The following is a 27,587-nucleotide window of genomic DNA, read 5'->3' on the forward strand; positions in this document are numbered from 1 at the left end:
CAGACTCATAGCTACGTGATGTGTGATGGAGACTAATTGAGAGATATAGTATAGAGAGAAAAAAGCATACTAACAGGGACTCTATTTCCACTCTCCTACCCCAAATACTTAATTTCTGTCAATAAAGCAATCATATAATGAAAGAATTTTTATTCCTTTCACCCAAACTATTAGAGACTATTAGATAGCTATCATATACCTTGTGTTCTATTAGATATACTTAATGTGTAGGTAAAGAATAACATCACTATTTTATTTCTCCCTTGTGTCAGGGCATAAAGCTGATTTTATTTTAAAAGAAATCTTAAAAAAAAAAAAAAAAAAAAAATCACTGTCATGGAATATATTTACCCAGAGATGAGAAGTCTAGCTTTCTCACTTCCCTCACCTCTGGTAGAGCAGTAACAACCACAAAGAACACATTTCACCCAGACACCAGAGCATAGATTACATTTGTAATCACTAGATTACATTTGTGATAGACCCAATTGAGCAAGACACGTGATTCAAGAAGATATATTTGTGAGACAGATTGAAAAGGAAAAAAGAAACCAAGAAACTTCTAAATATGCCAAAAGAAGAGAAAAATGTTTAAAATTGTGAAATAGGATCCAAGTATTTTTTTCCTTTCAAGCTACTCGTTGTTGAATGGATACTGTAGACATCAAAGATACTACCTTTAAAAACAAACAATGCCTGTACCAAAACCAATTTACTCTATCCTCCCTGAATTGTTCTGATATTAGCAAAAGATAACACAGCTCTTTACCAAATTTTCTCAAATGGAAAAGATACTTAATAACTGGTTCTTGAACTGAGTTCCCCACTCAAAGGTGCACCTGTTTCAGTAACACTTTCAGAAGTATTGAACCCCATGTATTTCTGGATTGGGCTGCAACATTCACATCAGAAGGCGAGCTAGATACTCTCATTGCTTATCATAATTTGCCCATAAATTTCAAGAATGCATTTAAAGCTTTTTTTTTAATTGAGACATTTTAGAGATACTGGCATTTAGGTAACATGCAGGGATGACAATGGCAGTCTGAAGTGTTATGACATGTAGTAGTTAATCTGCATTGCATTTACTACCATCCCCTACTTTATTTGGTAATTCAACAGTAAGAAACAAAACTAGTCCAAATTATTATGAAGATAAATGACATATATTCAGATTCTTGTGTAATATAACTTCCTGTCTAGAAAGCTGTTCATTTTAACCTTTAACAGAAAGTATTAATCATTTCTAAAATTGTATACTTACTTATTATATACTTAAGGAATAAAGAACAAATCCATTGGTTCTTTGAACATAACTAACTTTTAAGTAGACCTTGAACACCTAAAGTTCTAAGCAATTAGAGAAATGCAAATATTAAACAAATCAAGTCATTTAACCACTGTCCCACTTGCAGTCTCCTCTGCTGTAATGAATTCCATTCTTCCTAATCCAAACCTATATGCACATATACTCTATATTCCCTAGCTTGCCCCCAAACCCTTCTCCTCAACTGTTCCCTTAGAATAGACAGAGCAGTCTTCAAGTTGCTACCAGTCTAACCTAAGAACAAGGCATAGGCTCAGCAAACACAGGTAAGTATGGAATTAAAAAGTGTTGATACTTATATTCAGGCAATAAACATGGCATCTTCTGGCAGATATATTGGGTTGACTCCTTCTTTAATGATAAGATTTGGTTAATAGAGTTAGTGTTAAAACTTCTATACCATTTTGTTAACCATGTTATCTCTCCTCCTTCCAAATACTATGTAAAACTACTATGCCAAAAATCAAGAATGGTAAAAGTACTAACCAAATTACAGATCACAACAGTTATAGATGAGAAATAAGAAGTGATGTCTCTAGAATATCCTAAAGTGTATTATCCTGGTCCACTGGGCTTAAACATCCACGCATTGCGTAAAAAAAAAAAAAAAAAAAGAAAAAATCTTAGAGGTTACTTACAATTTTTAGACACTAAAAATAAAGGGATGTGTGAATAAATATTAAAAGAGGCAAATACAAAGCTTATGGTTTACTTGAAAGCTCGTTTTTTTTTATCAGATTTTTTAAAATAGCTCAGTGTTGAGGCTTACCTACAAATACACAGTAAAATAACATCAAAAATATAACACAAAAGACAACATCAGAGGGAAAGTGGGAATAAACACCAGCTGACAAGTGTTCTGCAAGATGCTTGTGACAAATGAACTTTTTGAAAGGGCAAGTAGGACAATATCAATTGTAGAAGTCAATTGATATTATATCTTCATAGAAGTACTGTGTCCATTTCTGTCACCTCTATTTCAAGCTGTTTGTAATTGCTAGGATACAAAACAAAACCACATAAAAATTGTTTGAGGTCCAAGAGACAGATTGAGTTTGTTTTCTATAACAGATCAGCATATTTAGTTCAAGAGCAAAATACATGAATTCCTTAATAAAGCTAGAGATAGCGGAAGAGGGATTTCCAGCTGTAGATAATCCTTTAGCTCAAGTAGAAGTGTGAAGGTGATCTGGTATCTGGGAGCTGAAGTCAAGTTAAGCAAAAAGGTAAATTCACAACAGCAAAGGTGATGCCACAGCATTTTTAGATATGTGAATATATACAGTATTACCTGACATTTTCAAGACAAAAACTTTGTAAAACTCAGTACAACAGAATATCCACAAAGCATCAGTTTAGTTTATAAATTACTATTCTATTGAGTTCTGTTACACAGGCTAAGAGAACAACAAATTAATTATTCCAGTAAAAAATTCAAACAACTAATATATTGGTTTTGACATATCAACATTCATATAAATTGATGTATTTTTTGCAAATGTACATACTGCCCCACTTTGAGACATTTTAAAAACAGTTACTGTAATTTAAAGTGAATAAATAAATCCAATTTCAAAGACTTTTTTAGAAATAATTTTAATTTGTCTTTAAGACAAGAATCACATTTTTAAACATCTATGAGGTACTGTAAGCTAAATACTGAAGACTACATTTAAGACACTTTATTTAAAAATTAAGGTGTTAGTAAGTTCCTACCTACTACACAACAGGTAAAACAAGACATAAAATATTTTTAAATGTTCATTTTTTAAAAAACAAAAATATACTATGTTAATTAAGATATATACATGAGAGGTTATCTTGTAAGTCAGCAAGAACAAATGGGATAATACTTTCAAAATGCATACCTTTAGGAAGAATAGGAACAAGATGAGGAATTTAGGGGGAGGGGACAAGGAACTAAGTGTAAGGAGTTACATGCCTTACAAATTTAGAGTCTTTTTAAATTTCTTTTGCTTTGGGCACTTCCTGGTGGAGCATCTTTTTTATTCTTCCGTTTTGCAGATAAACTATTGCACTCTTTTGACCCATGGAATGCATGCAGACATAAAATACAGAACTCAAATGCACATGCTTCTCTGCTACATAGCCCCCTTTTCTTTACCAGTTGATATTTAGCAGGATATTGACATCTTGGACAGGGTTTTAGAGCTTCATCTGTGAACAGAGTTTTAGCAACCTGTAGCAAGAGGAGAGAGAGAGGAGCTATTAAGTCTTGTAAATGAAAACTTTCTAAAAACTGAAAGTGAAGCATTTATTAGATACTTACTTTCATGTATTCTTCCTGCCTACTAGCTGAGTGGGGAACAGAACTGCATCTCCTAGGTGTAAGTGCAGTGTATGAAGGTGGTGTCTGTAAAATAGGAGTTCTGGCTTGAGCCTGAACAGGCCTTAGAGCAGATCTATTGAGAATATTAAGTCTTGTAGCAGCATCTTCAGCCTTCAATAAATATTCCTGTTAATTTATAATTATAAAAAAGAAAAAAGGGGAGCAAATGAGGATTTTATTTCATTTGGGATTTGCAGCTGGATTTTACTTGATTGATTTTTTCCCTCTGCAACAACACATAAGAAAGGAAAATTATATATACTGCAAGTATTTACTATTAAATTATTATATTCAGCAAGTGTTCAAGAGAGAAATCATTAAAAACCAAGTCCCATGAGCAGGAGAAAAAGCCAACTGTCTTTTAGCACACTCTACTGGTGCTCATGTTTCTAAATTAGGACATCTCTATAGCAAGTGGGCATGTATCATGTGGAAGATCTGAAAAAAATATACTGCTACTAATATGCTTGATTTTCAAGATGCCCTGTAAAAAACCTTCTGTATATCCTTCTGATGTTCACCAATACACTGTGACACAAGCAGACCTGAAAATAATCAGGAAGTAGTCTAGAGCGGGCCCTACAGCACTGCAGACTAGAGTAAAATGGACAATGAGGAACAGCATGGCACAACACTATGAGCAGAACTTTAAAGCTAGAATTAGTCAAGGAAGAGATCCTACAGGATTCTCAAGAAAGGGCAGGAAGGTAAGTAAGAGTCTTTCATGGTTGAAAGACTAGTAGTCCAACTGCAGACAACTGAAAAGCAGTAAGAGCCATTACATTCTCCTGTTAGAATCTGTCGCCTACTCATTTTGGAACTCTCTCAGTCAAGTTACCCTTCTGTAGCTTTACAAGGTATTTCATCTTTCCTTCTATCTTCTTTCACACTTGAAAAAAAAACCCACCTTTGAGAACCACCTTACCCGAGCTGCTTCTTTCAGCTGTTTCGTGTACAACTTTCTCCTCTTATCTGCACTTCTGTCTTGTACAATGATTTCACGCCAGCTTTTGCTTACTTTCCAAATGCTGGAACAAATAAAAAATTTATCCACTCTCAAAATTTCTCAGGTAGTGCAGAAGTCATTATAGCAAGACTACCTGGTAAAGATTTTTGCATGGTTTCATATACTCTTGGTCATTTTACAGACTGTTGCTATAGACTATTTCATAATTTTGCTATGAAACATCTCATACTTTACGTATCACTGTATAAGAATAACAGAAGAGTCTAGACAACAACAGCAACCTAAATAGCACAGCATATCTTTGACTTAAAAAATAGTTTCTTCTTCCATGTAAGCCACTTAACAAGATTGTTTCTAGTCACATTAGTGTTAAGAGTTCTGAAAACATCTGTGCCCTTATACTTTCATCTATTCGCCCATTCCCTTTGTAACTAACAACAAATAAATCAAGAGCATTGTGTGAAATGTAACAGTTCCTATTGATTAGGAATTAATCTAGAATACTGCCCATGAATCAAAATTCTTTGATCATCTTTGTGCTTAGAAATAACTGAGGAAATAAAATACACAAGAAAAATTATAAAAAACTTGTTTTGAGTGCTATGCATTACTGGGAACTTGTAATGAGAATAAATTACTTTCTAGGCTTAAAGGAATTTTTAATATACTTTAAAATTTACAAGTACTGTGATTTAGTTTTGAGTTTACTAATTTTCTGTGTTTGCTTAGCTTTTTAATTCCCCTATTTATTTTTAGACCTACACAGAAAGACGTACTTAATTAACAGGGAGAAAACTTTTCAATTTTCTCAGAGACAAACATTTTATTGAGAACACCCAGTATTCCACAAGTTATTCTAACTCATTTGCAGAAGCACATCTTTTTCCCTTTTGTGTGAAGCAATAGTACTTACCTGCATAGACTTTCCACTGTCAAAGCATCTAAAACTATAGCAAGAACATGTTTTAAATTTCTATCTTTTAATTCTGTTAAAATATCTAATTTTTCAAGGCCCATTTTCTTGCCAATAAGTCCAGGAAGAACATGATCTAATGTAAATATTTCTGTTCCATCAGTATTCTCTGAGATTTGCTTTTGGTACAATCTTTGTCTTTGCAAGCAAATTTCATGAACTATTTTCAGAGCTGGAGTTCTTGAGAGATCTCCATGACTTACAACCAGGTCTCCACTAGGGTGTTCTTTTAGAACCAACTCATGATCTTCACTGACAAAGTTTCTTTCTTTTGTTAATATATGCATTGAAGTAGGACTGCCATGATTATCTTCCGTCTCTGACTGAGAGCCTAGTTCCCGAAGAGTGGATAACCTTCTGACTCGTTCAAGTTTTCTTGTCTTTCTTTTACTGTCTAAAGTTTTGGATTCTTCTTTGTGCTTTTGGAAGAGCTCTTGGAAAGATCCCTCGTAATCAGACAATGAGTCTCCTGACTTGTCCAAAGGAAGTGAATTATATCCGCTATCCTCAGGTGTAGAAAGATCTGGGTAATTTGCTGCCTTAACAGAGGGAGAGTTTATATCACATAGTCCAAAGTTCAAGTTCTCTACAGGACTGGTGATACCAGTCATGAATTTACCCTCACTGGCCTCAGGTAACACATTGTAAGTAGGAGTCCTAAGCACCCCATCATTAACACTCATAAGAACATTTTCATTGAATTTGTTAGCGTTACTAACAGTGACACCCTTACACGGAATTGGAGATAAATTTTCTGATTCTAACAATACGGGGTCCTTACACTGGGACTCATCTAGCGTAGAAGTCCTTTGTTGTGAGAAGGAAAGCCTCCGTTTTGGAGAATCAGGATTAGAGTCCTCAGGTTCTGAAGTGCTAGTTGTCAGAGGTTTGTAACTTTTATCTTTTGGCGAATTTGCAGCAGTTTGTGAAAGCTTTTCTTCAGAGCTCAAAACACAAGAGAATATTTTTTTCCTGATGCTTCCTGAAGAATTAGGTTGTCTTTGACAGGATCCTACAGTTGTGCCAGCTTCAACAGCCTTGGGTAGAAGCAGCCTCCTGCGTAGTGAGGAGCCTTTTCTACTTGATTTAGGAGTTTCAAAGAAATCTGCACTTCTATTTGCTTCTCTTTCTTCTGATAAGGAGATAGAATTCAATTCTTTTTCAATAGATGGTGACCTGGGAAAGAAGGCATTTGGATGAATGTGCTCAGAATGCTCTTGTAGCAATGATACACTTCTTACACTTGGTGCTTCTTCACATTCTGCATCAGGATCTTTTACTGACTCGTTGCTTCTGCTGTCCAGAAATGCTGAAGTGCAACATGTTTCTTTAAAATTTGAGTATTTAAAATTGCTGCTGGAAGGTGTTAATCTATTTCTTTTAAGAATATTGAACCTTGCTGGCTTACTGTCTGACATCTTCTGCTTGACACTTTGACTTTGTAAATGAAGATACCACTGTTGTTTCTGAAACAAACAATAAAAGCAGTCACCAAAAGCCCCTCAGATTAGTGAGAAAGCCTTGTCTAAGTCTATCAAGATAGCAGTCATGACAAAAGTATTTTCATTAGCCTCAGTAGAAACAGTGCTTATACACAAACACAAAAGTAGATAGTTAGAATGAGTGATTAAAATGCCTATTATACTGTGAAGCAAATCAAACATACATCCATTTAGCTAATTGACCTGGCAGTCCTCATCTGTGGAAAAACACCTCAAATAAGCAACACAGCAACTAGAGGCTCATTGGTGCCGAAACTGGCAACAAAACTCCCCATCATTCCAGTAGGGGCAAGATTTTATTAGCACTGTGTAGAAATGCAGAAGCTCTGGTAATAGACGAGTTTAGACAAAATGCATTTTCTCCTTAAGTAAAATGAGAGGATTAATCATGAAGTCACAAGTCTACAAGTCTCCCTATTATTTAGATCCCTAGAGTCCCCAGAGGGAATGAATTTGACCTCTAGTTACAAAATGAAAAGTGCTCTTTTATCTGCCTTAACATTTAAATGTTATTTTGTAAAGAAGCTCTCTGCTTTTGCTCATCTCTGTGGGTAAACCGAGTGTTCTGAAGGCTTACCTTTCAAAGAAAATGACTGACTATAAACACACTTACCAGGTACATAGCATTTAAGAGCTACTGTGTATTTTCCTAGAAAAGTTAGAAGTGGCTGATGCACACCCTTAAATAAAAGATATGTGGAACCAGGCTTACTTTTGCCATTCATACACTGCAGAGTTACTCCACCCTAACCACAGTGACATTGGGTCACTGCTTTCTATGCACAATAACTGTACAAAAGATGTTACAAGTAATGCAGCAGAGGGCTGTTCTCACAGCCCTCTAGTAGGTAGCCCTCACTACCAAAGTAGTTCACATTGATGCCATGAAGATTTTTTGCCTTCTCTTTTATACCCCTGTTATACCTTTTTACAACTTCTGTATTCTTAGTGCTTTTTGCCTACATTCTTGGACTTGTTAGTCAAGCTAAGAGACTAAACATTTTAGAAGCTTCGTAGCTAGGGATCAGTGTGCCCCAGACCCCAAGGTCCTCTCCAATACATGTTCTGTGAACCAAGATAGAACCATCCAGGGGAAGGTTCCTTGGGGAGGGGGGCTCACTTGAGCCTCTCATTGGGGAATCTTTGATAGGTATGCTAATTAGTAAAACCTATAATGTTATACCTGATCTTTGGGGGTAGACTTGGCGGGGTGCATCTCGATGCATATGACCTGGATGTGTGCACCTAAGGATCCTTAAAATAAATACCAAGGTAAAATCCCTTTTCCCCTTCTAATCATGTATGACTCTTGATTTTAAGACCAAGAAAAGGCATCAACATCAAGGTTGCAAGTCTCAACAGTTTGTATCAGCACCTTTTACTGGGGTATGTTACTGGCCTCTAAAACTGATATTCTGGAACATAAAGCCTAGAAATAGCAACTGAACTTTCAAAACAGACAGAAGTAGGAATCTTTAAAGGAGGCTTAAGCACCAAATACTAAGACACTGCTAATATCCCAAAAGTCCTGTCTTAATCTATCCCCAAGCCACTAAATACAAGCAGTGGGAACCCAAACTGCCTGAGGTGAGGCAGAACGATTCTTTGATGATCTTGGGTCATTAATTAGCATTTTTTGACCCATATAGAAGGCACTTTTTAAGATTATTGCAATATAAAAAAATGTTTTGTTTTCCACTGTAAGAAGACAGCAACACAAGAAGTTCAAAAGGAAAAGGATATTAAACAGCAGAATGACACCTTGGCTTAAAGACATACACAATTTTGCTAATATCAGTATGAAATGAAACAGACTTAAACAGATAAAATCTGTACATATAACTGAGAAAAGCTCTTCCAGGAAAGACAGGTACATGAAAATTATTGCAAGACAACAACAAACTCTGAAGTCTGGCGTGCTTCCTTTCCTTCTCCCCTTTACCTCTACAAGTACCTAACTTTCCCATTTGTTTTCTGTCTCCGCTTTTTTCCTTATTCCCTGTTTTACACAATGAAATAAGTGACAGCACAAATAGGAAACACAAGGGCATAGCTTTAAGCTAGTGTTTAATGAATAGAGATTACTTCTTTGCTATTGCAGTACCAACTCCAAACAGCATTTAAGGTTTCATTTGTATCACTTCTCCATGTTTCAGTAGATCTGTAAGTACTGGTATCCCTCAGCGGTTGATCCTGGGCCCACTATGGTTCAGCTTATCCATCAATGACTCGGATGAAGGGGCAGATGCCTCCTCAGCAAGTTCACTGATGGCACAAAGCCGGGAGGAGCAGCCAATATCCCAGAGACCTGTGCAGCCCTTCAGAAGGGCCTCGACCGGTTGGAGAGATGGGCAAAGAAGAACCATCTGAAACTCAACAAAAGCAAATGCAGGTCCTGCACCTGGGGAGGAATAACCCCAGGCACCAGTACAGGATGGGGGCCAACCTGCTGGGAAGCAGCTCTGCAGAGAAGGATCTGGGGGTCCTGGTAGACAATGAAGTGTCCATGAGCCAGCAGTGTGTTCTTGTGGCCAAGGGTATCCTGTGGTTCATTAGGAAGAGCGTTGCCAGCAGGTCAAGGGAGGTGATCCTGACCCCCTACTCAGCCCTGGTGAGGCGCCATCTGGAGTGCTGTGTCCAGTTCAGAGCTTTCCAGTTCAAGAAAGACAAGGAAATACTGGAGAGAGTCCCATAGAACTATGGAGATTATTAGGGGACTGGAATACCTCAGTTATGAGGAAAGCCTGAGGAAGCTGGGCCTGCTTAGCCTGGAAAAAAGGAGACTGCACCCCAACAGAGAGAGGACCTTATCACTGTCTATCAGTATCTGGAGAGTGTCAAGAGGATGGAGCCAGGCTCTTCTTGGTGGTGCCAAGTGATAGGACAAGAGGCAATGGACAGAAACTGGTGCAAAGTTCCATCTGAACATGAGAAAAAAGTTCCTCACTGTGAGGGTGACAAAACACTGAAACAGGCTGCCCAGAGAGTTCATGGGCTCTTCTCTGGAGATATTCAAAAGCCACTTGAACACAGCCCTGAGTAATGTGCTCTGAGAACCCTGCTCAAGCAGGAAAGTTGGACTAGATGGTCTCCAGTGGTCCCTTCCAGTCTTACACGTTCTGTGATTCCATGGTTTTAGGCAATAGGCTGAAAAGGCTTTATCATGAAACAGAAAATAACTTTTTCCTATATTTTTAAATCTCTATGCAGCACAATTATTCATGCTATAAGCAAAGGACCACATGAGTGTAGCTTTGCTTTCTGTAAGAAGAGGAAGACCTATAAGAAACCTGTCATAAAAAGAGGGCATTATCTCCATGTACTCTACAAGAAGAACAGAAGCTTCATTTTTATGCTGAATTTGGAGAACTGCAGTTAGTTAGCAAATGTTGCCAGTAGATATTACTTCCAAAAATGTTGATAGACAGAGATTTAAACTGAATGCTAGAGACACCTGTTCAAAATCTCAACCCCCCAAAAAAAACCAAACCCACATACCCACACTTGCCTTTAGAAGTATTAGCCTTTCCCCTAAACGCAGTCAAACTAACCACACACTTAATAAAAGCCCAAAGGTTTCCAGGCTTAGGAAATTAATAATCAGGGAGCGTGCTGAAGAAACAACAAAAGGAAGACCTCATGCTTGGAGTTTCATTCTCAGGCATTCTATGGGACAACAGAGAACTGAAAATAGAAAAAATTTTAAATATTTCGGTATAAAATAAGCAAACTTTCAAGTAACATAAAAATCACGGTAAAACAAGATTTTGCAGCTACAAGGGAGGTCAGAATAGCAGAGTTAAAGAAATGTTGGTAACTCAAGTAAAAGCCAAACATAATGCTGTACAGAGGCCAGTGTCCGGCAGGGGGAGCATGTGAGCGCACTGCATTGATTTGGCTATTAGAAAATATGACAGGATAAATAAAATTGCCATTGACACTGAGTGAACAATGTCCATCCATTAAGCTTCATTTCACTTCTTTTCTATACCTCATTCTATACCTCTCCATTAATTCATACTTTTTTATACTTATTTTTTCTTCTTTACCCTCTACATTTGTGAGATCCCTCTTGGAGTATTGCCTTCAGCCCTGAGGGCCCCAAAATAAGAAGGGCATGGACATGTTGGAGCAAGTCCAGAAGAGGAACATGAAAATAATCAGAGGGCTGGAGCATCTCTGTTCTGAAGACAGTCTGAGACAGAGGGAGTTGTTCAGCCTGGAGAAAAGAAGGCTTCAGGGAACATAGTTGTAGCCTTTCAGTACCCAGTGGGGGCCACCAAGAAAGCTAGAGAGGAACTTTTTACAGGAGCATTTAGTGATACGACCAGGCATAAGGGCTTTAAAGTGAAAGAAGGTAAGTTAGGTTAGACGTTAGGAAGAAATTCTTCACTACGAGGGCAATGAGACACTGAAACAGGTTACTCAGAAAAGTTGTGGAAACTCCATCACTGGCAGTGTTCAAGGTCACCTTGCATGTGGCTCAGAACAACCTGGTCTAGTAGAACACAAGCCAGTGGGAGGGGCTTGGAACTAGATGATCTTTAATATGCCTTACAACCTGAACCATTCTATGATTTACAGCAAACCCCAGAATATACCTCAAGCTTGTATATGCTTTTTTCCCCCCAAAATGTACTACCTGTACAAATTAAGATTTAATTTAACACAAGGTCTCATTTTACAAACACGGAAGGAAAAGCCTTTCAGAGGTGCTGAACATCCCTCATAATAGAGCAAGATTCTACTTATATTCATAAGAGATGCCTAATAAAACCCCTTATAACAACTGCTTTTTATAAGCATTTCTTTTTTATCAAGAGAAAAGTTTCATCTACTAAATTTGATACATAACACCACACCTTTTTCATTTGGGGATTTTTAATTAGTTTCTGAAAGTTTTTTTAACCTTGTCTTAGATGTCATCAAACAGATGGAGGGAAGAAAAAGGCTGGTCACATGACTAGTCAGTTACAGAGGAAGCAACAAAATCCATATCTACTAAGTGTAGATTTATGTACTCCGTGCATTTCACGTATCTATTATTAATTTTGCAGTTCTCAAATCAGTTTACAAACTTTCTGAGAGTTTACCGGACAAAATAATTCATATTCAGAGACCCAAACTAAATTTAGGACAGGATTGATAGATTTAGACAAGGAGTAATTTCTAACAAGTTTAGCTTTATCAAGCACCCTAAAGAGGTAAAATTGTTGGTTATTAGAAGGCAATGTAGATGGTGCCTCCAACTTAGACATAAGTTCTAGGAAGAGTTATACCTATTCCTAGTAATTTACATTCCTCAGTAATCCACACCGAACACTTATGTATTAAACAAGACGGTTTTTGCCTCATTTTAAATCACTGTTCCCCACTGCTAACAAAACAAATAAAGACAAAGTTTTGGTGATACAGAAGTATTTTCTCTGCTATGTAAACAGACATGGCATCTGCAGAAAAACAGATTCTGCTCTTTGACACCAAAGTAATTGATACCTTCAAAAGTAATAATACTGAATATGACATAGCCAAGTCCTATCCACATGATGTGGGTCACTTACCCTAATTTGTGAAGCAAATCAAGATCTTCCCGTGCAAAGGTGCTGTATTCAAAGTATTGCTTACCCCTAGTGATAACCTAGTGAGAAAGGAGGTGGAGAGAAAAGAGAGAGGTTCAAGAGAAACATTACCCGTCAGAGGCAGTTCTCAGTCCACATATATATATATGTGTGTGTTAACTGCAATGCCTAATTACCCAGCGATAGTGATAATTGAGGTGTAGCTGAGGACCAGCACCCGAGGGTCTCTCAGTCACCTGGGATGCCGGACACGAGCAAAGCAACCGCTTCACCCCCTCGTCTAGCAAATCGGTGGGCACAGGAGCAGAGCCTGGAGGCCGCCCTACAGCGGGTGCAGCTGAGGCGGCGGCGGGGCTCCCCGAGCAGGGCTGAGGGCGAGGAGCAGGAGTGAAGGCGGGCTGGAGTGACTTCAGCAGCTCTCGGCGCTCGGCCCCGGGCCCGTTGCCCGTGGCGAGGAGCCGCTTCGCCTCTCCCCACCCACACCGGCCTGTCGCGTGCGGCCGCCGCCGCTTTCCCTCGCTCGGGTTTGAACTACCCGCCCTCACCAACCGCTGCCTCCCCGCCCCCTCCGCGCTCGGCCCCGGCCGGGAGCCTGAGGATACCGGGAGTGCCCAGCCTGCTCCTCAGGGACGCCAGGTAACACTGGCGAGGCTCGCCCCGCTCCTCACGCTTTATACTTCAGCCCCGCGGCCCCCGCCGCACCCAGCCCACTGTTAAGCGCCCCTGAGTCGTTCCTGCCCCTGCTCTGCTTCTCCTCAGGCACCCAGCGAGGGAGAGGTTTTCCCGCCTCTGCCAGAGCCTGCTCCGCTCCCGGTGGAGGGGGAATGAGAGGCAGGGGCGCCGGCGCTAAGGGACGGCTCAGGGGTGCCTGAGGCACTCACGGATAATAACCCTTATCTGCACCACAGCCTTTAAGCTCGGTTTATAAGGGTGCTGGTTAATTTGAGTTAATTAACACCTTTTTAACCGACAGCCCAGGACCAAAACAGTCACAGAGCGTTTGTCAAGTACATTGCCTTCAAAGCAGTCGGGTGGAGGATCCTCGACTCCAGAACTGCTCAGATCGTCCTCGAGTCTCCCCCGGTACTTTTTGTCAGAGATTCCAGGAAGGACCATTCTCCATGGCTACAGTGTAGAGCACATTTTTCACACCTTGCCCTGTCGTAAACGGCCTAAGAGGTACTCCTGTTAAATTTGTTTAAAACCTTGTAGTTATTGAGAACCTGGCGCCTAGGTTTTGCTGTGGTTTTAGTTTTTCTGTATACTAAAAAAAAAAAAAAAGAAACAACAAAACAAAAAAAAAACAAAAACCACAAACCAAAAACAAAAACACCAAAAAGTCGACCCAAACCAAACAAACACAAACCCGCCAAAACTACGAGTACGTGGATGCCTGTGTTTCCTGGGCTGGGCAAGGATAACGTGAGGCTCCACACGCTCGCCTATCTGCTGGCTTCACACCGGAGAGATGGGGAATTTCAGACCTGAACGAGAGACCTAAAACCGACTCTAAAAGCGACACCTACATTTAAATAAACAAACTCCAGGCTTAAGTAACGTCATCCCTGTACGTGGGGTCTGACAACTTCTCAGCCTTCCCCTTTGGCAACTCCGCTCCTCCAGCCTCTCGCATCCCTCCTGGCGTGAGGCAGCCTGAAAGGAGCCCGAGGAAACACGGGCTTAAAAATTCCCGACACAGAGCCGGCGGAAATCGTCATTTTTAGGGAAAGAATATTGGTTTATTTGACTACAAGGTAACAGTTATGGCTAAAAAGAGAAAGACTCTTGGGGTATCTTCCCCATCCTTTTTAAAAGGAGAAAACACTAGACACTTTCTGTAATGTAATAGAACTTTTCTGAAAGTGCTTTCTGTAGTACCGCCTGTTTTGAACAAAATTGTTTTTCAAATATTTATATTTATTTATAAAATACCTTCTCAGTAAAATTGGAAGCTTACTAGAGGGACACAACAGCTGCAAGCTCTGTCTCCGTCACTCAAACCTGGATGGACTTATGCGAGTTGAATTAAAAATATCCAAGAAATGTAGCAAGTCGTAATGTGATATTTTATGCAATACACGGAAGTGTCACATTAGAAAGTGTGATTTAACAAAAAAAGTCCCTCTCCCAAAAACCCACCCCAACAAAAACCAAGCAAACAAAGAAAAAATCCCCAACCAAAACCTGAGAACGCTACTTCTAACAAGTAAAAAGAGGTAAAACATTCTGCAACAGTCGCACTGCGCTCCGTTACGGCTTCCCATGTCAAAAGTACTTCTGCCCCTGTGCCCTCCCCATCTCGACGCACAAGCCTTTCCTCTCACTTGCCTACCAACTCCCCAAGACCTGTTTCACTCTACAGAGCAGTGGGAGTCTCCCACACAGTCTCAACACTTTCTGCTACTCTAAATCCAAAGGAGCATCTTTGGGGCTAGAATTTACCAGCCCGTGGGAATGGGAGTTACTAAAGCACTCCTCTCGTAAGGGGCAGGTTTTATCGGAAACGGCTGAAGTAACTGAAGTTTTAAGATCTGGTAAAGCATCCTATTTTTCCAAGGGAATGGTCAAAGGTAGCCAATAATCAAGCAATTGCATTATTTCTTTCTTAATAATTGAGACATTATTTTCACAGGATTAAGTAAATATTTCATGGAGGTATTCTTAGTAAGTCCTTTTAAATTTATCGGTTTAACAAACGCATTTTTTAAATACTAGCGAGCCTAGAGAAATAATACCAGTTTTTTTTTTTTTTTTGCTTATTTAGGAGTTGGTAATTTCTTAGCATGCGTTTACCAGGAAAGATAGAGTTCAGGCTGTTTTTCTCCTCTGTTTCAACCTCTTGGTACCCACCCACATCCGCGGCTCCGTGGCGGAGGAGAGGATGCAAGTAGTTACCTATAACCTAATACCTCTGCCTTTTACAAACTCTTTTTCTTGCCCGTGCTTTATTCTGGCACTCCAAAAGTTATGCTTAGCTTTATTCTTACACAGCAGTGTGAAGAAGCAAGTCTAAAGTCATTACTGTGATTTCATTACGTTTAATTCAAACACAAAATTAGGAAAACTAAAACTATTTATTATTACCCGAGTTAGTTTTAGGTAAGCTACAAGTCATATATGAAGGTGGTTTGCTGGTAGGAGAACATCAATGAATCACAGCTGATAAAACCTCATCCGTATTAATTTGAGTGCTTAGGAAACAATTTTTTATTCAGTATTCAGGAACAGAAGGAGACCTTTCCTTAAACTAGAGAACCTTTGAATGATCTAGTAGTTTAAATTGGAATATTCGCAAAACATAGTATTCGTTAAACATTTTTTTGGGGGAGCGGGGGGAGAATAAAGCAAACATACCTGATTCTACAAAATGCCAATCGAAGATTCAAAATTCCTACCGCCAGCGGCGTGGAGCCAGTGATAGAGCAACCGGTGTCATTTCAAACCTTGCCTGCACTATTTTAGTTCAGCACATCGGGAAATGCCAACATATGAACTTCTTTCATGATAGGACTTTGCACTTAAAATGTGTAATATGTATGTTTGTCATATGTTAGGCTTCATGTGGGTACATACGATACCGACCACGACATCAAAATACCAAGATGCCGGGTTTATCCACGAATTTTAGGTAAACTTATTCTGGAAACAGAGAGGACCTTGACGTAAAACACCTCGGTGGTTTAAAACTCCGGAGCCATATGACCAGACCTGGCGCGGGGCATTCTGCATCCCGAGTATGTTGGGCACAGCCGAATAAAAGAATGAAAACGCCGGCTACCTTGGCGCTGATTTTACCTAACCGTGCAGCTTACTACTTTCTTCATTGGAAACTGACACTGCTATTCATATGGAAGATTGTGCCTTAAAATAGGCTGTGTGCCTTTTTGGTTTTTTTTTTCCTTTCCCCAGGTGGTTAACACCCATAATTGAATATTTATTACTTTCTCCACCTAATTACTATTCATGCTGCGGAGGCCGGACCTGCTGGTGGGGTGACGCACGGTCCGCCTCCGCCGGCGCCGGGCGCTCGTCATCATCGGGCGCCGGGGAGGCGGCGAGGCCGGCGGAGCTGCGGCAGCAGGCGAGCGGCGCGGGGCTGCTCCGGGTGTTTGTGTGTTCCCTTCGCTGCTGGGCCGTGGTGGCGCGGCTGTGGTGGGTAGAGAAAGGCCGGGACCAGCCTCGTGGGCTTCGCTTCTGCGTGCCAGACCCGCGGGACGGTGGGGGAGGTCGGAATTGGGGCGGGATGGGGAGCCTGGGACCCGTGGGCTGTGGGAAGGGCTGTCTGCTCTTCTTCTTGGGCTCTGCGGGACGTGAAGGAGCGGGTTAGCCTCTCTTACGGGTGCATAAGAGATGCTCTGAGAGGGGACCTCATTAATGTGTAAAAATATCTGAAGTGGAGGGTGCCAAGAAGATGAAGTCAGGCTCCTCTTGGTGGTGCCAAGCACTAGGACAATAGGCAGCAGGCAGAAACTGAGGCACAGGAACTTCCACCTGAGTAGGAGGAAGAACTTCTTTACCGTGTGGGTGACTGTGTACAGGAACAGATTGTTCAGAGAGGTTGCGGACTCCCCCTCACTGGAGATATTCAAGAACCATCTGGGTGCACTCTTGTGTCATGTGTTCTAGAATGATCCCGCTTAAGCAGAGGTTGGACCAGATGACCCGCACACATTGGTGCATCGCTGTGCCTGTTGGCTCTGTCAGCTTGGTGGCACTTAGGGTTGCAGGGTATGTGAAGGCCAGCTAAATTATACCACCTCCCTGCAAAACACATAACTATAGTTCACTGCCGTTCTTAACAGCAGTATAATTTTGCAGCACAAGCAGCACTAAACCCAAGTTATGTAGCTACAGCTGTGATCCACCTTAGTTTAGCTCTGTGTTTTAGAAGAGTCTGCTGTTTTCCAGTGCCAGTGGGTGACTGCTCATATCTTACTGCAATGTGCTGACACAAAAAAACTGTAGTGCATGCAAGTTAAGGTGCCACTATGGTTATGATGTAGCATAATTGAAAGCTGTAGAGTTTAATGGATTCTTTCCAGTTCTCTTAAATGGAGTGATAATGTGGGAGTTTTAACAAGATGTGTTTATAAGTGTTGATCAGACTCTTTAAAGAATGAGCTGTCCCTGTCATGTTTTCAGTATCGTAATTTTCCCAGCTGAATTTATGCTGAAACAAACTCTGAAGATCAGGGAAATAATCTTTGCTGTCATTAAGCAAAAGCATCTGAGAGCCATTCTCATAAGGAAACATCAAGAAGGCTATTTACTGGCATAAGGGTTAGGAATTCTTGTCTTCTGTGTCAGACAGAACAGGAATACAAAAAACAGCAGCCTCAAAAAACCTACAAGGAAATATTAATGTTCTTTTCTATACTTGCATTGGGTGGAAGAAATAGTGTTTATCTGTGTACAGTAATCGCCTTAAAATGCATGGCTGCAAGCACATTTACATGTTAGGACAGGATTACTTAAAGCTTGGTAGAGTGTTTGTGGAGTATATGTAACTATTCAGTCTGATGCCATGAAGAAACACTTGTCTTCAAATAAGTCTGAACAATCAAAACCGTTATAGGGCATTAAGAGGTGTTTGAAGAGTAGCCTTGAATTACCACTCTTGATTTGGTAGAATTTGAAGGCTGGAATTTCATCTTTCTGGCCCCTCATTGTTTGGGGTTTTGTTTTGCTTTTTAGTTCCTATTACTCTTCTACCCACAGTCTGTTCCCAGGATTTCTATAACTTAGAACAATGAAAAGTACATTGGGTTAGCTAGTGTGTCAGAGGGAGAGGAAAGATGACAAGGCTCATCTTCTTTGTTAGCACCATTGTTACATGAGTGATATTAAAGAAATTATTGAATTTTACACTTCCAGCAAGGAAATTCTTAACATTGGCAGGAAGGAGGAAAGAAAATGTTACTCATTGAGCTTTAATGTTTAAAATACTGTTTAATAGAAAATATCATGCTGTCTTCCTCTTTGGAGGTTTTCTATACCAGATTGGTAAAGCTCTATGAAACCTGATGCTTTTAAGAAGTTGAACTAGATGACTTTCTGAAGTCTCTTTCAAGCTGAATTAACCCATGTCCTATGTATCAAATATAGATGGAATTTGTTTGTATTTACTTTTAAGGAAGTGATTTCATCTTCTGTTAGCTTTAGATTGAGATATTAAAATGATTGTGTATGCCTTGAAAAAAAAAAAACAAAAACAAACCAAAAGACCCCAAACCTGAGCTAATGTGCATGTTGTGTGTTTTTTGTTTAGAACATGGATTCACAGAAGGACGTTCAGCCTCCAAAGCAGCAGCCAATGATTTACATTTGTGGAGGTAAAGAAAAGACATTAGTGATTTTTTTATTATTTGTTGCTGGAGATTTGGTGTTTTAATAATGAATAATGCTTAGTTATTATACTGAAGGGTACATATGTACAAATAGTATCCTGCAGTGTGTATCCTGATGATCTTTAAAGCTTTATGCATTGATGATAACACATAAATGGGGTACATATGCAGTGGTGGAAGTAATTCCCTAAAGCTTTTGTTGCTGTGTGGAGCTCCTCCATCTCTGCATGTTTTATTGACAGTGCTGTAAGGGCACTCAGCTTTCACTGACATACTGTAGTCAAATTCTACCTGTTACCTATGGATGAATCAACAACTTAAAAATAGGTGATTTTCAGGAATCCCTGAAATATTTTGTATTTTAAGAAAACAGACTCTGGGCTTTGGATGGCTGAGCTGAAATTTTCATTAGTAAACAGTCCAGTATCAAGTGTGGAATGTGTTATGTGCAGTAATATTTGGGTGATTTTTAGCAAGATTCTCTTTTATCTTAATGTAAGTGAAGCTTGCTTTTTACTGTCTCTTTTTCTTCTTTTCATGGTATCTTGTTATCATTCAGCTCTTGATACAGATTCACTACACTTGCTCTGTGTGTTTGCCACAAATAGGAATTTGATTGTCACAACTTTCCAAAGTTATCTGTGCATTAACAATGCTGTTTTTTTTTGCCCACTTCCTTTGTCTTCCTCCATAATATCAGAATGTCATACGGAAAATGAAATAAAGGCAAGAGATCCTATCAGGTGCAGAGAATGTGGCTACAGAATAATGTACAAGAAAAGGACAAAAAGATGTATCCTTTTACAAGTGCACTTGAATGCATTTGGGAAGCTGTGGATGGAGACAAGGGGAAACAGAATGGACGATTCAAATAATTACGTAACAGTTCTTCAGAGTCAAAAATCAATACAGTGGAGCAAACTACTGTAGCACAATCTCTGCAGTGTGATTTGGCACCTTGATTTCTTTCCTGGCACTTTCTCTTTTTTTTTCCATTTTCTATGCACGATATATTAAGTTATGATAATCTGCTGGGTGACGTACTGTGAATTGTTGATATTATTCAGTCTCTTATTAAAGATGGCTTTTGAAATACTTTATGTAGATAGTTGTGACTTTAGATTTAGACAGTCTCTCTCTTTTCCTCACCCCCATCTTTTTTTCAACCACAATGTATTTTTTTCTTTAACTGCATTATTCCAGTGGTAGTTTTTGATGCCCGATGATCTCTGCTGAAGACAGTGACTTCATGATGTAATCTTTCTGATCACTTTGTTCTGTAAAACTGTGTGTAAATGCACACTCTTATTTGTGTTCTAAGAGAAATATTAAAGTTTACTGTAATACTAAATTTTGTCTATATTATCTTCCAGCAATAGATTTCTAAAGCTGTTGTTTAAATTGTAGTCAGAGTATGCAGTTTTTTAAGTTCAGTGATAATGGTATTCTTTTTGAGTTATCTTTGTTTTCATTACTCTTATCTAAACTTTATTTGCATTTTAACTTTGCTAAATGTTCTTTGGACTCCTGTGAGCTGCATAAAATAACTGATTTGAATTAAATTCCACTGAAATAAATAAAAGGCTACAGAAGGCTAGGTTTGAAACAGATCTGGATTTTCAAAGAGAAAATTTTGAAGGACTTCAAAGCACCCAATTCTGGCACCCGATTTTGGATGTGTCAAAAGTATGGATGTCTGGAAGTGTGGAAATAATCTTTTCTCTCAAAAGAAGAGGGGGAGGGGAGGCAAGGTAAACATTAAGAAGCAATGTGGAAACAAATTTCCAAAGTGCTGGTTGATGGGTTTGTATTCAAGTAAAGAATTAGATCTGTGTTACCAATTTAGGTAGCATCCCTAAAATAGGACCTTGTTTTGCTTTTCAGATGACTTCTCAGGGGTCTGTAATAAGTGATGGGTTTGTGATGATGAGCCAAAACTTTTTGCATCTGTCCATTTGGAATGTGTGTTACACAATACCACTGAAGTGTACTACGACATACTGCTGGATTGTATGTGCCTGATCTCTGTTTTGATGGTGCTAATGGGTGCTGTTGAGATAATGTGCTGAACTCATCACTGTAATAATGTCTTTTTTAAGGTCTGCATGCCTGTATGATGGCTTATAAATGAACTACAGTGGCTTGTTATAGGGGATAAAAGAAGCATTCTGAGATGCTGTTTTGGAGCTGTTGGTTAAGATTTTCTTAGATATCTGATTTATGCTATTAAGACTAGTTTTTTTTCCTGGAAACCAGATACACTCGGGTATAAATGATAACCTTTTTTACTACACAGTTGCGATCAGTTCACCAGCCTGGCCTGCACAGTGTGCACCTTGTGCCTGCATACCAGAACGAAGGGGTCGGCTACTGACACGTCTGCTCAGAAGGGTGGGAAGGTCGCCAGCAAACGGAGGCGGGTGTGGCCCCTCTGTGGGCACGCCGGGTGCCTCTGGCTGCCAAAGGCGGCGAAGTACCTCCGCTGCTTTCGGGAAAGGACACGGAACTGCTTTGGAGAGCAGCGCCGGGGGAGTGCAGGGCTGACGGGCAGCAGTGGTGTGGGCGCCTGGGGACACCGGCGTTGGGAGAGGGACCACCTGCTCTCCGCTGAGTAAAATACTACGCTGAAAAACACAAGGATAATGCTTATTAGAGCTGCACCGCCGGGTGCGGTATTTCTGCCGGCCCTCGGCAGGCGCTTCCGTCAGCCCTGCCCCCAGCCGCGCCTGCGCGGCCTGAGCGAGGGACGGGCGGCCCGCCGCTGCGGCGAGGGACTGGCCCCGGGCCCCGTCCGTGTCCCAGAGACAGCGCGGCCCCGGGCAGGTGGGTGCCGGTAAACGACAGGCGGCGCCGGTGTCGCTGCTGGAGCCCGGCGGGGCTCTGCGGGAGTCTCTCCAGGGCGTCCCTGGGGAAGGCAGCGCCGTGTCCCTGCCGCCATGTTGTACATAGCAACAGTTGCTAGACTCGGGCCGGCCGCGCTGCCTCGGCTCCGGCGGTGCGTGAGGGGAGCCTTGGGTACCGGCTCGAGGTAAAGCCCTGACTCCGGGTTGGGGGATGTGTGTGGAAGCTGTATTGGAGAGGGGCGCGCCGGGCTGTGCCGGGGCTGTGCCCCCGAGCAGCCGCGGAGTCCTGGTGACCGCGGTGCCCGAGAGCTGCGCTGGGCAGCTGCCTCACGGCCATGGGAATAAACTGGAAAAACCGCCGGTGGTTATGAGCTCTTTATTATTATTTAATTATTTCCTGCATTTGTCCCGCTTCCCATGCGTGTTATTCCTTTTCCAGTACTGAAACTGTAAAATCTTGGGGCAGAATCTCTATGCAACACCTAATTATGATCAGTTATTATTTAAGCGATACTGTATTGTAAACATTTTTTTGTAACTACAAATTAGTATGTGTAATTATGCAAGACATTAGAACACAATTGTTTTAATTTGGTTTATAACTACACATAGTTATTATCACATACTAGCTAGTTGCTCTTACTGTATTCTTAAAAATAACTGATTGCTTTATACACTATATAAAAGGGGAAAAAGAGAATTTCGGCTCCATAGCGCTTGTGATCAAAATAGAAAAAGATGCAGATGAGCAGATAAAAGGTACATGGAGACAGAAATGAGTCCCATTTGAGTCCCTCACTTCATCAGTTACAGACTTACTGGGAAAGATTCAGATTAGTGCTGTAATATAATCAGAGACCCAGAAAATGCAGTTAGTGAGGAAAGAAAATCTGATTTATTTTGACTACAGAGAAGCCAAAAGTTTTAGTTCTTTTAGATACCCTGCACTGGTTAATGTCTTCCCTCTGAAAAAAGGAGTGTCCCCCACTATCTTCTCCTTTATGCTTATCCCACTTGCTTAAAACAGGTATGTGTTAAATAGAGAATGAGGTAGGCAAAAATTGGAAATTTTTCTTTAAGTGGTCTTTCTGAATTGTTGTGCCTTGCAGAAGCAGTAGGCTTGCATACTCTTACAAAGCATATCTCATACTTCTGTCAGTAAACCTCTGTTCAGGACAGTCCATGTGATCAGGCCTTCAAATCTGGTATTTTTTCTTTTATAGGTCTGCTTGCATGAGAGGGTAGAGTGTGAACAGGTTTATTCCTTAAACTGGCATTACTTCAAAATATAACTAAATGTTTACAGAATCACTACTTTTTTTTTCTTTTAGTATTTAGTTATGGGTGATGAGTCAGTACCATTTTTGCTGGGTGAAGGAACCACTAAAACATATCAAATACCTATTAGTCATCTGGACTACAAATTCATTGAAAAATGCACAGATGTTAAGCACCTGGAAAAGAGTCTCAGGGTATTAAGGTAAATGTATTTCTTTACCTTCATTAATAATTATATTCCTGCTCAGTAAGATTTGAGGGAACCCTTTTCTATATACTCCTACTTGTCTGAATCTGTTTGTAACTTTCTAATTTAAAAATTAAAGTACAACGTTAAAGTAATTATGCTAAAAGTGTCCCAATGATAACACTAGAAATCCAAGTCCTTACTTAACCATCCAAAAGGTTTTAGTAACTCAGTGTCAGGGTTTTGTCAAGTGCTGCCACTCTGTTTTGGTTCTCTCATAATCGATGTTGCCTGACTGGTAATTTCAGATGCCACACCTGTTTTACTTCTGCTGTAAATGACACAAGCTTCTTTTTTATGAGCACTGTGGTGATAATTTTGAACTGTGTATGTGGAAAAAATTGGAAAAAGTTTGAAGGGTAACTGGAATTTTCTAATAAAAATGTTGTTAGATGATAGTAAAATTGGGTTTTAACAAGAAAACAGTGTGACTGTGTAGTCACTGTAGTGGCTACACATGGAGGGAAATATTGAGGATGTGGTGCAGTTTAGGTCTTTTTCATTAACGTTTGTATCTGTGCATTTTAAAGGTCTGGTGAAGAGGGATGTTACCCTGAACTTACATTGGTTTGTGAAAAGCGTATTGAGCATTTAGATCCAAGGAGCAGAGTTCTGAGAAAAGATAAGCCTCCAGCCACAGCTTCTGATTTCACGGCTGAAGAATGGGAAGCAATTAATAGTGAACTGATGGTACAGTGTCTAATTTATAATGGTCATAATATAATCATGGTGATGTATCAATCTTCTTCTTGTGCCTAAATCGAATGTAATTATTTGATTAAAAGAGGAAATGATCAAAGGATTATGTTGAGTTTTAAAAATTATTTTCTTTCTTAATGTCACTGAACCTAAACTGCTCATTTTAGCTCTACAGATTTTTTTTTTTGTAGATCACTTTTTATTCAAAACAGCACTATTGCTTTTTGTCTTAATTGCTTTTCCCCATTAAGAGCAGTACTTTTTAAGGATAATTTCTGTACTGCCTTAAGGTAAAAATATTTATTTATTTTCAGAGCTGGCTGACAGAAATGAATGAAGATGATAAGAAATCACAGCTCCTGAGAACAGACGCACCAAATGAAAAACAAGATAACTTGCCTCCCATTCGTTGTTCCAGCAGCTGCCTTCCCACTAATCAGGTATCTCCAGTTTTTTGTGTTGATTTTAAGTGTTAATTGCAGGTTTTTGTAAAACTGGGGGATTTTATGTGTATGAGCTTCTTACCATTTTGCCTTTCTTAACTAGATTTATTTTGTTAACCAGAAAATAAAAACCTTTAGGTTCCCTTTCAAGAGACCAATTCTTAAACAAAAATGCTTTCATAGTACTGGCATGTGTATTGTAATAATATTTTAATTCTGATCAAGAATTCACTGCCAAAGTAGATCTCCTTAAACACCCTTAATATGTTCTTAGATTCATATTTCAAAGTACTGTTTAAGCATGTGAACTAGACTCCTTCTGGATGAAATTATTCCAGGAGATTTTCTCCAGCTGCCAGTAGGCTTTTGTTCCATGGGGCCAGTCAGGAGCTAGTCCAAAATAAACACCCTGGAACACATACATGGAAGTTAGACTCTGTGTAGCAACTGTTTTACTCTGTAGCCATTTCTGTATTGGGTAATGCCAATGTATATGTAGCCTTTGATTCCACTTATTTTATACCTTGCGTTGGTATTCCCACTGCAGTCATAGAGCATATTTCCTAATTTAGCCCTTAAGCAGACTTAACAAATCTTCATAACTACAGAACAAATATTTACATTTTTTCCTAGGTTCTAGTTTCCTTATGTTTGGATTTTCTTTATGGTTTGGGGTCGGGTTTTTTTCATTTATTTATCTACCTGAAATCAGTTTTTTCTGGCCAGCTTTTCTTGCTAATGCTAAATACAGTGCTACTGAAGGGATTGGTAGACAAGTAGGCATGGATGGGATTTTTTTGAATTGTCATGGATCGCTTCAGTCTGATTCTCAAAATTTTCTCTGAAATTCTGGGACACTGCTATAAGAAATTCATTAAGCATTGTTATTTTTGGAGGTTTGTGAGTCAGAAATATTACAAAGGAATCCTTACAGGTGATGATATTTCTTAGTAATTGCTGTTTTTCTTGAATAAATATGTATTAGTAAATGCCTGATTTGTGTTCCTGTGTTGTCAGAAACTACTTCTTACTGTCAGCTTGGTACATAGATGTTGGACCAAGACATTTGGGATAGCTAGGCAGTCTCTGTTACATGGTAGACAAAGAGGCTGGGGATTCCAGTGAGTGTTTTCTAAGTGGTTAGGGTTGAGAATAAAGTGTGCTTTTGTTTGGTTTAATTTGTGTTTGTTTTTTTTTAAATTAATGTGTACTCTTTCATATTTTGCGATGTATGTTTCTATTGACTATCCTATTTCACTGAGAGGGAGTGTGCCACTCTAGCTTTATCTTTGATTCATGTCCTGTATTACTACTAGAACAGAAAATGGTATACTACCATTTGAACTCAGTAAATCCAGTTTAGAATGTAAGCATAAAGTGATGGAGAGAGTCTTGAAATCTAGGATGCACCATGTTACTATAGAGGATGTGTTCTTCATTCAAAGACAAAAATTTATTAACTTTTTTTTCCTCCTCCTTTAAACCATGCATCAGTCTTCAGGTCAAATTTTGTTCTTTTGTTCTTCAGCTTTTTTCTCCATACAAGGTTTAGGTGTTAGCATTATTACCCAGGAAACCTAGATAGAGCTTTATGCTTTACCTGTGGTATGTGATTTCCATTCCCTTTGTCTAAGCAAATGGCCTCCGAAGGAATTGTAACCTGTTCTGGAAGAGAGAAGGCAAGCCTGAAACATTTTATGCAGCAGTACAATTAAATCACTACTAAATCCCTACTGAATAAAAAGAAGCTGTTTTTATAGCATACACTAAATTTATACCTGTAACATGAAATCTCAAAAAAAATGAATAATATACCTAATCAGCTTTTCTTTTTTTTCTTTTTTTCTGATAAAGCTATGTGTCATCCTACAATTTTTAAACACGTTTGGCTAATCAGTTAGGACTATAATTATTTTTCAGACTGGCATAATATAATTTATAAGTGGGATCAAGTTTAAAGTCATCGTGATAAATTTATCCTCTCTGCTAGAATGAAATGCACAAAGCCTTCCACAATTTTATGTTGTTATTTGGTTCAAGACTGTTCATCTGATCTGATGCATAAAAAGTTCAGCATTTTCAATGAATCCAATTCTGGAAATCATTGACCCTAAACCAGTGGATTGCACTAATGGGTACAAGTTTGGTAATGGAAGCATCTTGTTTTGTCTGCAGTCAGATTTTCTTGCTGATACCTTATGTAGGTATAGTTTCAATTCACTACTGATAGTTTATAACTCTGTATAGTGTTTTCTCTTAAACGGTGTGGATCCATGCAGGGGATTTTCCAAAAATGGACTGAAAAAGAGTTAAGTTTATGCAATATCTCCCTCTATAACATAATGTGGAAGTTTGTCTTACACCCTTGTTTTTCTGTCATACTGCCCAGAACAGTCTTAACTGTCCACACTGCATAACTATTAATTTTGCTGCCTCATTTTGTCCAGGAGAGAATTAAAGCATGTGTTTAAAGACATTTATATTCAAAAGAGTGTGATTGCAGCTTAGGTGCCTTGACCAAACATGGTTTCCTAATACTATTCCAGGAAGATTTCTGTCCTCAAATACCTCCTCATGCTACAGCCCAGGGCATGCAAAATGCATTCCAAGTTTTATGTTCTAAAATCCACTGTGATAGGATCTAATAGCCTTCATGTTGTTTTGGGTATTCTGAACTGGAAATGAACACTGGTTAGCTGACATAGAATAGTAGTGTCTTAGGCCAGCACACGGGGCCCACAGGAGAACCGAGGCCAAGTTGTGTCACCTGTACTGAAGCCAATTTGTGTGTTCATCTTTGGTCCAGAAAGTGTTCATTGGACTTCCAACCCAGTGAGATTCGTGCTTTATGAATTATGGCAGGAAACATGACAAGCACAGAGATTTTTGGTTTTCAGGTTCCGCAGCATGCAAGCGTACGTTTTTCATCAAAGCCTCTTGGATGAGATGCTCTGAAATACTACTGATCGAGAAATTCCTGACTCTGTTGGAACCACAACTTGTTTACAATTATTTCAAAAATATGAGAAGTG

The 27,587-nt window shown here is 39.5% G+C and overlaps 3 protein-coding genes across 11 annotated transcripts in view; 2 read left to right on the plus strand and 1 right to left on the minus strand.

The window, feature by feature from the left end:
• Positions 1-2,039: 2,039 nt before the first annotated feature.
• On the minus strand, positions 2,040-13,577 carry FBXO43 (F-box protein 43). 5 transcript variants are annotated; one of them, XM_069005234.1, is made up of 7 exons: positions 13,301-13,577; positions 12,875-13,066; positions 12,681-12,757; positions 5,558-7,083; positions 4,603-4,705; positions 3,618-3,803; positions 2,040-3,527 (listed from the first exon to the last, which is right to left on the minus strand). In XM_069005234.1, exons 4-7 carry the CDS (start codon positions 7,033-7,035, stop codon positions 3,279-3,281), a joined length of 2,016 nt encoding a protein of 671 aa, XP_068861335.1. In that variant the 5' UTR covers positions 7,036-7,083; positions 12,681-12,757; positions 12,875-13,066; positions 13,301-13,577; the 3' UTR covers positions 2,040-3,278. The 5 variants fall into 5 exon arrangements, with proteins under 5 accessions (XP_068861335.1, XP_068861334.1, XP_068861337.1 ...); XM_069005233.1 differs by having other exon boundaries at positions 13,248-13,577; XM_069005236.1 differs by lacking the exon at positions 12,875-13,066.
• A 3,139-nt stretch (positions 13,578-16,716) lies between these two features.
• POLR2K (RNA polymerase II, I and III subunit K) lies at positions 16,717-20,396 on the plus strand. 3 transcript variants are annotated; one of them, XM_069005243.1, is made up of 4 exons: positions 16,717-16,854; positions 18,967-19,030; positions 19,746-19,838; positions 20,249-20,396. In XM_069005243.1, exons 2-4 carry the CDS (start codon positions 18,970-18,972, stop codon positions 20,269-20,271), a joined length of 177 nt encoding a protein of 58 aa, XP_068861344.1. In that variant the 5' UTR covers positions 16,717-16,854; positions 18,967-18,969; the 3' UTR covers positions 20,272-20,396. The 3 variants fall into 3 exon arrangements, with proteins under 3 accessions (XP_068861344.1, XP_068861343.1, XP_068861342.1); XM_069005242.1 differs by having other exon boundaries at positions 16,759-16,779; XM_069005241.1 differs by having other exon boundaries at positions 16,767-16,850.
• Positions 20,397-21,824: 1,428 nt separating this feature from the next.
• SPAG1 (sperm associated antigen 1) overlaps positions 21,825-27,587 on the plus strand; it is a 38,324-nt gene continuing 32,561 nt past the window's right edge. Inside the window, exons 1-4 of one of the 3 annotated variants that reach the window (XM_069005239.1) lie at positions 21,825-21,868; positions 23,220-23,368; positions 23,944-24,103; positions 24,427-24,552. In XM_069005239.1, coding sequence (XP_068861340.1) covers positions 23,229-23,368; positions 23,944-24,103; positions 24,427-24,552 — 426 coding nt within the window. In that variant the 5' untranslated portion in view covers positions 21,825-21,868; positions 23,220-23,228. The other 2 variants (XM_069005237.1, XM_069005240.1) reach the window with 2 other exon arrangements.

Source organism: Aphelocoma coerulescens, chromosome 2, assembly GCF_041296385.1.
Source record: "Aphelocoma coerulescens isolate FSJ_1873_10779 chromosome 2, UR_Acoe_1.0, whole genome shotgun sequence".
Classification (NCBI taxonomy): Eukaryota; Metazoa; Chordata; class Aves; order Passeriformes; family Corvidae; genus Aphelocoma; species Aphelocoma coerulescens.